Source organism: Narcine bancroftii, chromosome 3 (assembly GCF_036971445.1).
Source record: "Narcine bancroftii isolate sNarBan1 chromosome 3, sNarBan1.hap1, whole genome shotgun sequence".
Classification (NCBI taxonomy): Eukaryota; Metazoa; Chordata; class Chondrichthyes; order Torpediniformes; family Narcinidae; genus Narcine; species Narcine bancroftii.
In genome coordinates, this window is record NC_091471.1 from 263,822,055 (window position 1) to 263,836,512 (window position 14,458).

Below are 14,458 nucleotides of genomic sequence, written 5' to 3' on the forward strand. Positions count from 1 at the left end.
GCATAGATGCTTCCTTTTATTCTTTATTTTACCACTGGGAAGGCACTGAATTGGTTCCTTCCCCTCTGCTGATACCTGGAGTTGATAGGATGGGAACTACACCTTCAAGGGATGTATCATGAACACTGAGCTTTCCCTGCAATCCAGCATTAGGCAAAAACTTCAAAAATACACTGCACAAAAATTTGCAAAGTAAATAAAGAATATCGGGTTCAACACTAATAGGGACCTGAAATAATTGGATTGCTCTTTACATTAATGTTAACAAGGGCAAGAGATCTGTTACTGGACTAATAAGACTCTAAAGCAATGGATCAGTCCCCATATTAACAGGTAAATGGCCAGATTGATTATTATTCATGTAACAGAATTTCTATTTTGGAGGTCATTATTTTCTAGCACTCTAAGAATTTGATATTACCTTGCGCTACATCATCTTTCCCAAGTTCTGGTGCAAGATCTTGGATAGTTTACCTGACACGAGTCCACTCCTCCAGCCACTTTCCCAGCACAGAGCATTCTGGAAGAGATCTGGCTACCATACAGTTTCTGACACAAGAGATCACTGATCATTTCCACTGTGGCTTTCTGCAGGAAGTAAGACAAAAATCCTGCAAGGAGAAGACAGTAGATTAGTCAAACGTAAGAGAATTATAGTTACTGAAATCTTACGCCAGGACTCAAGCTCCAATGTGTTTACATTTTGTAAAACAACCATCGAAGTACAGCCCAGCATTTAACAGAAATTCTTGTTTATGTAAATTCTCATCTAAGTTTTGCATTTCCATAGAAGGGTTTTTTTATTTCATGTATTTGTACACTGGATGCTGTCAATACTAACCATGCAAGTGTTTACTATACATCTTTAATTGCAATTTAATTTAAATAATAGTTTCAATGGCCTAAAGCAGAGGTTCTTAACCTTTTTCTTTCCACTCACCTATGCCATAGGTGCTCTGTGATTAGTAAGGGATTCCTTAAGGTGGTATGTGGGTGAGAAGAAAAAGTTTGAAAGCCACTGTTTTAATCGTACCTAGTTGTTTCATTATGTGCACAGTTTCATAACTCCAAAGGAAATGACAATTTTTCTCAAGCAAAATATTTCAGTAACAATTGAGTCTAGAGCAGTGATTCTCAACCTTTCCTTCCCACTCACGATGGCATAGGAATTACTTAAAGTGAGTGGGGGAAAAAAAGATTGAGAACTACTGGTTTCCTGGACCAGATGGAATACACACTCAAGTTCTGAGGGAGGCAGCTGTAGAGATGGTGAAGGGATTTGGTAATGATCTTCCAGGAATCAATGAATTCTGCCATGATTCCAGAGGACTGGAGAATCGCAAATTTCACTCTGCTATTAAAGAAAAGAAGGAAGCAGCAGAAAGGAAACTATAGACCTATTAGTCTGACATCAGCAGTTGGGAAGTTGTTGGAATCAATTGTCAAAGGTAAGGTTACAGAGTTCCTACAGGAGCATCACAAGATGGGTCCAAGTCAGCATGGTGTCCTTAAAGGAAAATCATGCCTGACAAATCTATTACAATTTTTTGAAGAGATAACAAACAGGACAGACAGGGGAGAAGCAGTGGATGTTGTGTACTTGGACTTTCAAAAGGCCTTTGACAAGGGGTACCACATATGAGGCTGCTTTACAAGATGAGATTACAAGAAGGATTCTAGCATGGGTAGAGCATTGGTTAATAGGGAAAAAACAGAGAGTGGGAATAAGGGGATCCTATTCGGGTTGGTTGCCTGTTATTAGTGGTGTTCCACATGGGTCAGTATTGGGGCTGCTTCTTTTTATGTTGTATATAAATGATTTGGATACTGGAATAGATGGCCTTGTGGCTAAATTTGCAAGTGACACTAAAATAGACAGTAAAACTGGCAGTGCTGAGGATACTGAAGGGCTGCAGAGAGACTTGAATAGATCATGAGAATGGGCAAAGGGATAGCAGATGAAATACAACGTTGGGAAGTGTACGGTCATACATTTTGGTACAAGAAATAGATGGGAAGAAAATTAGGGGAGAAAATTCAAAATTTGGAGGTGCAAAGGGACTTGGGAGTGCGGGATACCCTAAAGGTTGACCTCCAAGTTGAGTCAGTGGTGAAAAGGCAAATACAATGTTGGCATTCATTTCTCGAGGGATAGCATACAAGAGCAGGGATGTAATGTTGAGACTCTATAGGGTGCTGGTGAGACCTCACTTGAGTAGAGTTTTGGGTGCATTATGAAAGGATATGCTGGCATTGGAGAGGATTCAGAGATTTATTAGAATACCAGGAATGAAAAGGTTAGTATATGAGGAATGTTTGTCAGTTCTTGGACTGTACTCGTTAAAGTACAGAAGGATGAGGGAGGTACCTCACAAAGACATTTTGAATGCTGAAAGGCCTGGACAGAGTAGATGTGACAAAGTTGTTTCCTATGGCCACAAGAGACCACAATTTCAGGATAAAAGGGCGTCAATTTAAAACATAAACACGGAGAAATTTCTTTAGCAATAGGGTGGTGAGTCTGTGGAACTTGTTGGATGTACTTAAGACAGAAATTGACAGGTATTTGATTAGTCAGGGCATCGAGGGTTACAGGAAGAAGGCCAAGGAGTGGGGCTGAGTGATAAGGATCAGCTCATGGTTAAATGGCAGAGCATACCCGACGGGCCGATTAGCCAACTTCTGCTCTTATATCTTGTGATCTAGTTAGGGATCAAGCACATTTGTGGAACTGGAGCAGGTGGAAGTGGAAGATTTCTTTCCTGAACCAAATAGGTTTTTATACTTATTTCCAGAATTATTTTACAGATCAGTTGATGAGTTGGACAGAGCAATGGCTGATTAAATTTAATCTTGATTAAGTGCAAGGTGATGCATTTTGGAGGTCAAAAAATAGGATGGGACATAAACAATGAATGGGGAATGAGGAACAAGGTGACTTGTACAAGCCCAAAAGTCTCTGAAGGTGAATAGTGTGGTAAAGAAGGCATATTGAATGCTAGTCTTCATTGGCTGAGGCGTGGAATATAGGAGCAGGGAAGTTCCGTGCAGCTTTTATAAGACATTGATGAATCATCTCTTTAATATTGTGTGTGGCTTGGTTCACAGTATGGAAAGGATGAGATAACTCAGGAGATGATGTAGAAGAGATTCATCAGGATGTTGCTTGGGATGAAGTGTCTCCCTTATGACGACAGATTGGATTGTTTTCCCTGGACTGTAGAAGGCCGAGGTGGATCTGACTAGAATTTTTCATAATGATAAAGGGCACAGACAAAGAAGATGGGAATTAACAGGTGTTTATAACCAGAGTACTGCCTCGGTACAGTACATGAGATGCAAGAATATACCAGTGGCTACTTTTAACATTTTAATCAGAAATGATTTATACAATTGAATTCCATGGCATTCTGCTGCAGAAATCTCGAAACAAACAAAAACATTCCTCACTAACTAATACATATAGAATCCTTATCCAACATTCTCCTCCAACTCCGTGACGCCACCCAGTCTTTAGCATTCTCCTGTCCTCTGCACCCTCTCTCCCTCCCATGCTCTCTGCACCATACCATGCCCCTCACTTTCTGCAATGTACCCTCCTCATGTTTCCACACACTCCTCCTGCTGTGCACATCTTCCAGCCATTTTCTGCACCCTCTTCCTAACCGCTGTGGCTTCCACCCCTCGGCTTCCTCTCTCTGCAGCTTGCTTCTCCTTTTTGGCTTCTCTCTCCCACTATCCCTTCCCTTTCTATGCACCTTCTGAACCCTTCTCCTGTCTGTGATTTCCTCCTGCTTTTGCCAACGTTCTGCCACTGTGCGCATTCCCTTCCTGATCTCTGTATCGTCTACAGAAAATCCTACCAAAAAAAAACCCAACCCTAAAACTACCCTCTCCCTCTATCCTACCTCTAAACCCCCTACCCCCTAAAAAAAGAAAAAGAAAAGGAAAAAATAGAAAAAGTAAAAGGTGAGGAGAACCCCAAACGCCATTCATTTACGATATAAGGAGACCTAGTGGCACTCAAGACTAGCCTTAAATTTTCAAATTAAAATAATCCAAATATGGGCTCCAAATCCTTTTAAATACATAATATTTATCCCTTAAATTATAAGGTATCTTCTCCAATGGAATACATAATCTTATTTCCAAGTGCCATCTTTGTAAATTAAGATCCATTTGATCTTTCCATGAAATAGCTATACATTTCCTCACCACTGCTAAAGCTAATCTCAAAAATGCCATTTGAAATTCATCTAATTTATAAAACAAACCCATTTCGCTAACATCACCAATAAAAAAGATCTTTGGATCTAAAGATTTTATAATTGTTTTGATCCTTTTTGTGTTTCATCCATTTTTAACTTTGTCTTTTCCTTTGGTGCCTGTTTCACACTCATTTTTGTGTCCCTTATCTTATGGTTGCACTGTCTTCCTTGTTTGAACTCTCAGTCTCCCTCTTCAGGCCATTTTAATGGCAGGCAGACATTTCAAGTTTTAAGATTATTGTCAAGTAATCGTACAGAACAAAGGCAGACAAAGAGTCACCATTAGTGTCATCTGGCGCCCCTTACAGTACAAGAGAAAGAGAAGCAAAAGAGAGTCCCTTCAGAGACTGAATGCCCATGGATTCCCCTCCAGCCACTCGCTCAGCCTCTGCAGCCGCTCAGATCCATCTGCAACCCGAGCTCCAGATCCAAACCAACCTCCAACACGATCAGGAAGCCTTCAGCACCCAAAGCCCTTCTTGTCCTCATCACCCGCTCAAATCCCAGTTTCAATGGTTCCCAGCAGCTCGCAGCTTGTGTGGGTCCTTCAACCGCAAAGTCCCTCAGCCGATTGGCCCATCACTGGGTTTGCTGCTGTGGTCACCCTTCTGTGTAGGGTCGTCTCTGCTTCACCTTTTCAACGGGGGTGTTCTCCCCGTTTTTGGTGCCCTGCGCCAGTCCGCTGCTACCCTGAAGTTCTCAACCCCTCTTGGTCGCCGCTGAGCACAGGCAGCCACCATCTTGGGCACAGACCTCCGTGGTTGCAGGATTTCACTGACAAAATACCATCGGCCACTTCAGTAGGCTGATTAAAGCCTGTACGGAGGAACCTGCATAGGAACGGGCAGTTGGACCCTTCAGGTTAGTGCTGTGCCTTTGATCTCCTGGGTCTGGACCACCGGCAGAGCTACTGTTATAGCTGCCGCAGCGATGCCACCATTTTTTTTAATATAAGGTATAAAAGATACCATTATAGAAATGTCACAGCACAAGCCTGAGCCAGCTTTCTATACGAACAGCCCAGGAAGTGGCTCACATTGCCTTTTCTGTGGACCCTTGCAATTTTTCCCCCTCTTGTGTATCGATCAGATTCCCTTTTTTTCCCCACCATCCTACAGGTAATTAATTCCAGCTCATAACAACTCACCGTGCAGTAGTTTTTCTTCTCTCTCATACTGGTTCTTTTGCCAATCACTGTACACCTTTGTTTTAGACCAGTGGTTCTCAACCTTTTCTCTCCACTCACGTACCCTATGCCACCAGTGCACTGTGATGAGTAAGAGATTGCTTAAGATGGGGTGTGAGGCGCTCTAGTATTTGCCAAAGCCCTTCCCTGTAAAAAGGGTCTAAAACAACCATTGGAAGGGAAGGTTGAGAATCACTGCTCCAGACCCAATTGTTACTGAGATATTTTGCTTGAGAAATATTATTAACGGCCCGTTTCCTTTGGAGACATGAAACTGGGCACATAACGAGTCAATCAGAACAGTAGTTCTCAATCTTCCCTTCCCACTCACATCCCATCTTAAGCAATCCCTTGCTCAGCATGGAGCACTGACGGTATGGGGATCAGCTAAAGTGGTAATGTGAGGCAAAGAAAATGGTTGAGAACCATTGTTTTAGACCCTTTTAACAAAGGAAACATTTTTCTTTATTCACTCTGTCTAGTTCCTTGATGATTTTAAATATTCCATCAAATCATGTTTCAATTTCATCTGCTATAAATTGGTCCCTCCCGATCATGAAAATGGCCCAATCCCAATTGTACACCATAATGTTGAGATAAACAAACGCTCAAAGCATTGCTGCTTACTTACCCCCTTCTTTCATAGCACCCCAGCCTGTAATGAAACATTTCATTCCATCTGAGAACCTGTGAGAGGATGAGGGTAGACAGGCAGGCTGAATGATTTTGGAGAGGGTGACAGGCTTAGACAGTTCCAGAAGGGCAATATCGTAATCCAGACTGAATGCACTGAAGGAGGAGTGAATGATGATGCGTTTAAACTTTACTTTGGTGCCATTGAATCCAGTGCGGCGCACTGTTCCCAGGTAACCGTACCAATAAGCTGGATCATCCTGACTGCAAAAAGAGAGGTTGGTCAAACATTTGCTTTTTGACAGAGTGGCAGAAAGGGTCGCTGGTACCTCCCTCCTCCCAGCCCCCAATCAATGTGATCTACTGGGATTGTTGTCTGCACTCCTTCCACCCTGCACCCTCTGGGATCAGCTGAAAATGGCCATACTGAAATCCACTGAAGAGGTAATGGGCTTCTCTTCCAGGAAAAACAAGGAGTGGTTTGACGAAAACAACCAGGAAATCCAGGAGCTGCTGGCAAAGAAGCGATCTGCCCACCTTGCAAAGCCTTCCTGGCCAGAGAAAAAATGAGCCTTCCGTCTCGCATGCAGCCACCTTCAGCGCAAACTCCAGGAGATCCAAAATGAGTGGTGGACTAGCCTCGCCAAACGAACCCAGCTTAGCACCGATATTGGCGACTTCAGGGGCCCCTCACCCCAAGTCCAAAGCCCTCTGCGCAGCTCAGATGGTGAAGTCCTCCTCAGCGACAAGATATCCATCCTCAATCGATGGTCAGAACACTTCCAATCCTTTTTCAGTGCCAACCGCTCAGTCCAAGAATCCGCCCTGCTCCAGCTCCCTCAACAACTCTTGAGGCTAGAGCTGGATGAGGTCCTTACCCGGGAAGAGACATATAAGGCAATTGAATAACTGAAAAGTGGCAAAGCAGCAGGTATGGATGGAATTCCCCCAGAGGTCTGGAAGGCAGGCGGAAAAGCTCTGCATACCAAACTGCATGAGTTTTTCATGCTCTGCTGGGACCAAGGAAAGCTGCCTCAGGACCTTCGTGATGCCATCATCATCACCCTGTACAAAAACAAAGGTGAGAAATCAGACTGCTCAAACTACAGGGGAATCACTCTGCTCTCCATTGCAGGCAAAATCTTCGCTAGGATTCTCCTTAATAGACTAATATCTAGTGTCACCGAAAATGTCCTCCCAGAATCACAGTGTGGCTTTCGCGCAAACAGAGGAACGACTGACATGGTCTTTGCCCTCAGACAGCTCCAAGAAAAGTGCAGAGAACAAAACAAAGGACTCTACATCACCTTTGTTGACCTCACCAAAGCCTTTGATACCGTGAGCAGGAAAGGGCTTTGGCAAATACTAGAGCGCCTCAGATGCCCCCCCCAAGTTCCTCCACATGGTTATCCAACTACACGAAAACCAACAAGGTCAGGTCAGATACAGCAATGAGCTCTCCGAACCCTTCTCCATTGACAATGGCGTGAAGCAAGGCTGCGTCCTCGCACCAACCCTCTTTACTATCTTCTTCAGCATGATGCTGAAACAAGCCAATAAAGACCTCAACAATGAAGACGGTGTTTACATCCGGTACCGCACGAATGGCAGTCTCTCCAATCTGAGGCGCCTGAAAGCTCACACCAAGACACAAGAGCAACTTGTCCGTGAACTACTCTTTGCAGACGATGCCGCTTTAGTTGCCCATTCAGAGCCAGTTCTCCAGCGCTTGACGTCCTGTTTTGCGGAAACTGCCAAAATGTTTGGCCTGGAAGTCAGCCTGAAGAAAACTGAGGTCCACCATCAGCTAGCTCCCCACCATGACCACCAGCCCCCCCCCCACATCTCCATCGGGCACACTGAACTCAAAACGGTCAACCAGTTTACCTACCTCGGCTGCACCATTTCATCTGATGCAAGGATCGACAAAGAGATAGACAAAAGCTTCGCCAAGGCAAATAGCGCCTTTGGAAGACTACACAAAAGAGTCTGGAAAAACAACCAGCTGAAGAAACTCACAAAGATCAGCGTGTACAGAGGCGTTATCATACCCACGCTCCTGTTCGGCTCCGAATCATGGGTCCTCTACCGGCATCACCTACGGCTCCTAGAATGCTTCCATCAGCGCTGTTCCGCTCCATCCTCAACATTCATTGGAATGACTTCATCACCAACATCGAAGTACTTGAGCTGGCAGAGTCCACAAGCATCGAATCCATGCTGCTGAAGACCCAACTGTGTTGGGCGGGTCACGTCTCCAGAATGGAGGACCATCACCTTCCCAAGATCGTGTTCTATGGCGAGCTCTCCACTGGCCACCGAAACAGAGGTGCACCAAAGAAGAGGTACAAGGACTGCTTAAAGAAATCTCTTGGTGCCTGCCACATTGACCACTGCCAGTGGGCTGATCTCGCCTCCAACCGTGCATCTTGGCGCTCCACAGTTCGGCGGGCAGCAACCTCCTTTGAAGAAGACCGCAGAGCCCACCTCACTGACAAAAGACAAAGGAGGAAAAACCCAACACCCAACCCCAACCAACCAATTTTCCCTTGCAACCGCTGCAACTGTGCCTGCCTGTCCCGCATCGGACTTGTCAGTCACGAACGAGCCTGCAGCAGAAGTGGACATACCCCTCCATAAGTCTTTGTCCGCGAAGCCAAGCCAAAGAAAGACAATTTATTTCTGTTTTCTGAAGTACAACTCTTAATGAGGCAAAGTTCCACGTAAGCAAGCTGCCACCATCATTTCTTCTGCACGGGTTCACACTGGGATAGTTACAAGATTATTTAAACAGACACAATTGAACCCAATCCTGCCTCACCTAATTGTTTCACCCAGACAAGAATAACTGGATATTGAGCATCTCACACCAGACCTCAACGGCATTTTATTCTATATCCTTGTATGAAGAGCCAGGCCCGAAACGTTGGTGATGTATAAAGTTACATAAAGGCACTGTTTGACCTGCTGAGTTTCTCCAGCATTTGTGTGTTTTTTCACTTAACCACGGTGTCAACAGAATCCTGTGTTTTACCTCCATGTGTAGGAGGTCAGTGGCAGAGAAGACTGGTTGGCAGCTTTGACAAGCTTTGACAAGGAAATGTCCAGTGACCAGGTTAAAAATTTACAGTTTGCAAATATAAAATCTGATCAAACAAACAGAACTGTAATGGAGATTTATAACTTCTAATGTTAGCAACATGGTAGAGTATACACAAATTTGTCGACACATTGCTATATAAGACTGTCTGCACTGCTCTATGTATAAACAAAGTTATCCTTCATATGTACACTGCTGTGCTCACATGAATATATGTGTAGTCATGGTTACAGGGTAACTTTGGTTACGGTAACTTTGGTTGGTGGGGACATAGTAATGGAATGCTGTGTGCAAGAAAGTCTATTCCGAGCAAAGACGGGCATATTTATAGCAGATATCTTCCCAGCACATGTGTTGAGGATACTCACAGTTATGTTTGATGTGCTGACAGTTATGGTGGAGGTGATCATGGCTATGGTCAGTGTGTTCATAGATCAAGATGGGTGCGCTCACAGTGAATGATAAGTCTGCTCATGCCGTAAATGGGTGCACTTTTAGTCAATGATATGAGTGCTTACTGCTTTAATGGGTCCACTCATTGCCACAGTAAGTGTGTTCATGGCCATGGTGAGACATTATTGAAATGGTACGGCATTACAGAGCTCAGATGCAGAGGGATGTGGGTAATTTGCAAAAGGCTGGTCTGTAGGTAAAACTAAAAGATTATGCTTTAGTATCAGGGGAACTGAATATAAACATACATTAATGAGCATATCTGGAATACAGTTTTGACCACTTTATTTTGTGGATGTTACTCTATTAATAAAGTTCAGAGAAGGCTTCCTAGATCAATAACCTCAAAAGTAGCAGGTGATCTGATGAGGAAAGGTTGACACATTAGGAGTGGGAGGGGATGATTGAAACATCTGAAATAGAACTTTGGTGTTTCTGCTCAACAAGGGCACATGAGAATACTGACGATGAGGGCACTTATGGGCATTGTACCTGTGCTCACAGCTATAGTTACACACACCAATATGGGCTCTGTTTCCATCTGAAACTCTTTACATACTTTAAAAAGCAGTGGGCAGCAGTGACCACCCAGCTGGGAGAGATGAGAGTTCCTCCACACACATGCCCAGTCCACACTTTATGCAGACTGATTTGCCAGGGAAACTCGCCAAGGGAGCTGCTGACTCCTCCCACAATTTTCGTACCGACCATTAGAGGTGTGTCTCCACAATCTACAAACAAAAATGGTCTCAGTTACAGGATGTAAGGCACCAGAAAATTTAAAAAGCAGCATTAAAATTAGATTGAAATTGAATGAAGAGCACCAAGTACATTTTATTTTAAGACAGTACGGTAACAGGCCATTTTGGCCCATGAGTCGTGCTGCCCAATTTACACCCCATTAACCGACAGCCCCCGGTACATTTTGAACGGTGGGAGGAAACTGGAGCTCCTGGAGAAAACCCACGCAGACCCGGGGAGAACGTATAAACTCCTTACTGACAGCGCGGGATTCAAACCCCAGTCCCGATCGCTGGCACTGTGAAAGGTGCTGCACTAACTGCTTCGCCAACCGGGCTGCCCCCAATTGTTGGCCAATTGTAAATGAGCTCATGCTCTGATGCGTATTCAGTTCTGCTCATTGGTGATGTTCACACTAGCATGCCATGACTTTCAATGTGAGGTACAGAGATCCTCACACTGGCTCTCAGTCATATTAACAAGTGTGTACTGATAGCATATTGGTGTCACCTTCCTGCCACTAAAGGGCTAGATGATGACTATCTCTGGCAAGGAAGAGTTCAACATCTGCATTTGACAACCCATGGTTTTATTTTCATTATATCCCCTCACCATCAGTGTCCTGAGGTTTTACCTTTGACCAAGTCGTTGGCTCCAACTTCATTCATATTCCACCAAAAAAATACATAGCATTCAATTGAAAATCATAGAAGAGAACATTTTGCACATTTTTCTGGATTTCTTCAGAATCAAAATTTATTGTCATGAACAAGTTACAAAATTTGTTGTTTTGTACCAAATATTTATATAAACCACCTTACAAAAATAAATTAAAATAGTGCATGAAAATTCAAAGTAAGTCAGTGTCTTTGGTCTGTTCATCATTCAGGGGCAGCACGGTTGGCCTAGTGGTTAGCGCAACGCCTTGACAGCACGAGCATTCAGGATCGGTGTTCTAACCCTGCCCTTATTGAAAGGAGTTTCTTCCCATGTCTGTGTGGGTTTCCTCCCACCGTACTAAACGTACCAGGGATGCAGGTTAATGGGGTGTAAATTGGACGGCATGGACTCATGGGCTGAAATGGCCTGTTACCGAGCTGTAAGACTAAATTTAAATTTTAAAAAGTGTAAGAATAGATGGCAGTGGGAAAGAAGCTGCTGAGTTCTCTCTTGTGAAATGAATTTCTTATTTTGGTAGGACCTTTGTTCTCTCTACCTGTTGAGCACGTTGACAGGGACGTTGAGCTGACACACTATTGCAATTGCCAACCGTGAATTTCACAATGAATGATCTCACTCCTTATGCAACATTCATAAAATTTGGGTGATCTAAAATGTCCTAATGCCAATCGATGGCACAAAGTGATTTCTAAACTCTGTATACTTAAGAGTTCTCAAGAGGGTGTGACCTTCACCACTTCAATAATTGAGCTATTCTTTCCAAGGCTTGCAAGTGCAAGTCAAGAAACAATAGTCATCTGGTGCTGTTATTAGTGATTGTTATCAGGACAGACTTTTGCTCCCAGTCTACAATCCCATAAAATGAGGTGATTGTACTCACTGCAGTTTAACTCATCAGAGCCTGTAGTACAATCTGTCACACCATCACATTCAGCATTGTGTTTATCGATGCAGCCGTTGTTAGAACACTTAAAAGTAGAGTCTGTACAGTAAACTTCTGAAACATGAAAGAATAATATTAATCTAATTTTTTTGGACAATGCTTATAATCCCGTATACAGCCTTTGTCACCGCCATCCCTCTCTCAAATTGCATGAGGGAAGAAGTATTGTGGACCTGCCTCATTCTTTCCCACCCGTTATAAGCTCTCATTGAGGTATATTCGAACTACATTGTAGTGAAGCGATTTCTCACAGACTACATGCTAGGAATTTACAACACCGACAGAGACAACTGCCTCAAGGAAATGGGGATGAAGGAAACCGGGAAGTCATGAAGGGAGGGGAATGGGGTGGGGCATCAATCCTCCTTCAGATCAGGGAAGCTGATGCGTGGGAGCATAAAATCACAAAAGGCATAGATGAGGTAAATTGTCATGGGGTAGGGGAGACTAAAACAGCAGGGAATAGATTTAAAGTGAAAGGGGAAAGATTGAAAAAGAGGTATCTTTTCCACACAGAGGGTGTGTATGGAATGAGTTGCCTGGGGAAGTGAAAAGACATCTAGACTGGTACATGGATGAAAAGTTTCAAAGGATAATGGCCAAACACAAGCAAATGAGTCTAGCTTAAATAGATAATTTGGTTGGACTAGTTGGGCCAAAGGGCTTATTTCCATGCTGTGAAACATTACGACTCTATTACATGTCCTTGTCAATCCCGGGAATTTGGTATGAGTTAATGAAAAAACCTTGTATTCACTGTTGAGTCAACAGTACAATGTAGAACAATTACTACCCCAAATAATGTTGGTGTGGGGTTCACATAATTGTGCCAAGATGTGGGTTAGGGGTCTCCAGTAAACTCAACATCACACCCAGTAATCCAGAGCAGGAGGAGCAGGAACCTTGCCTGCATTCCAGAGCACTAGCCAGTGATCCAGAGCGGGAGCCACAGCTGATTTCCCTGCAGCCAGTGGCTAATGAAAACTTAGAGGAGGGCAATTGCCCCCTTGAAATTAGGAATGCAGTGTTTGGAATGTATGGGGAAATGATATGAGAACAGCAAAGTGCTCCTATGGACACACACACACACACACACACACACACACACACACACACACACACACACACACACACACACACACACACACACACACACACACACACACACAGGCTCTCTTTGTACAACCAGGCAGCATTGTGAGAACCCACCTATTGGTAATCTCAACTTCATGGTGGTAGTTTCTACTGAAGTGATCGGTTCAGTTTTGGTCTCGACGGAAGGATCAATCACGTTTGACAGCATCATTGTTTGCAAGACCCACACCTGGATCACAGTCACTCTTGTGTAAACGCCAGGTTTGTCTGGTCGGGCACATCCTTCTCCCCAGCTCACAATGCCTGCAAGGAACCACTTGCCTGGTGCCTCCTCACAAACTAGTGGACCACCAGAGTCACCCTACAGAAAGGGAATACACAGCAGAAATGATTAAATCTCTGAAAGTGAAGCCTTGAGCATTTCCACAGTTCAGGGATTCCCTCTGTCATCGTCAGAATGTGCTGCAAAGAGTAATTTCCAGATTGGAGTTAGAATACATAATGAGGTGTAGCAAAACAAATTAGAAACAGTGTGCAGGGTTCAAAGTTATCTGAAATAAATTGGCATGAACTCTGCTCTCACTGACTTTATTAAGCTGGGTGAAGTTTAATGTATTATCCCAGTGCAGGGAAACTTCCACAGAATTAATCGAAGAAAAGTTTCTAAGATACGCAAGTGAGATTTACCAACCTTAAATCCCATTATCTATCCATAAGGAGAGACTCCTCCATTGTATCTGGACGTGTGAACTTTATTACAAAATAAATATTTCATTTATACATGCCTGCCTCCCATATAAATCTAGTATCATCAAAATCCACACAAAATTACAGCAGCAAGTTCAAATAAGGAGACAAAGAAGGCCTTTTGGACCATCTTAATGCAGTCATCTTGAGAGACTCCCACCTTCACTGATGACCATATCTGATAGTTTCTAACATAACTTTTTTTGTTGTTGCAACCCAAAACCATTTTGAGTTCTTATTTTTGTAGAGTATAATAGTTCTGCATAATAGAGAAGAGGAGGAGAAGAGAATGGAGGGATGACATTGGGAGGGCATAAGACAGGAAATATGGGTGGTGAAGTAAAGGCAGAGGAGAAGGTTAAAGACAAGCATGGAAGAGTTAAGGGAGATGAATGAAAAAAAGAGCTGATTGGGGTATGCTACAATTTATCAGTAAGAAGGGGACTGGCCAGTGCTGAAAGTATTCAAAGAGTGCAAATAGTTTGTGCATCCAACTCCTAGACTGGTAGTCAATAATCGATCCAAGGGTTTGTGAACTTGGTTGAGCAAATTTCCAGAAAGAAGACATTAGAAGCATGTCTTGAGTCATGCATGTGGTGTGCTGTTAGACA

The 14,458-nt window shown here is 43.5% G+C and overlaps 1 protein-coding gene across 2 annotated transcripts in view; it reads right to left on the reverse strand.

Moving 5' to 3' along the window:
* tmprss9 (transmembrane serine protease 9) overlaps positions 1-14,458 on the reverse strand; it is a 52,541-nt gene that overhangs the window by 2,806 nt on the left and 35,277 nt on the right. For both annotated transcript variants that reach the window (XM_069927956.1, XM_069927958.1), the window contains exons 8-12: positions 13,215-13,461; positions 11,943-12,059; positions 10,200-10,371; positions 6,086-6,351; positions 475-611 (exon numbers count right to left, since the gene is read on the reverse strand). In XM_069927956.1, coding sequence (XP_069784057.1) covers positions 475-611; positions 6,086-6,351; positions 10,200-10,371; positions 11,943-12,059; positions 13,215-13,461 — 939 coding nt within the window. The remainder of the gene's footprint in view (positions 1-474; positions 612-6,085; positions 6,352-10,199; positions 10,372-11,942; positions 12,060-13,214; positions 13,462-14,458) is intronic.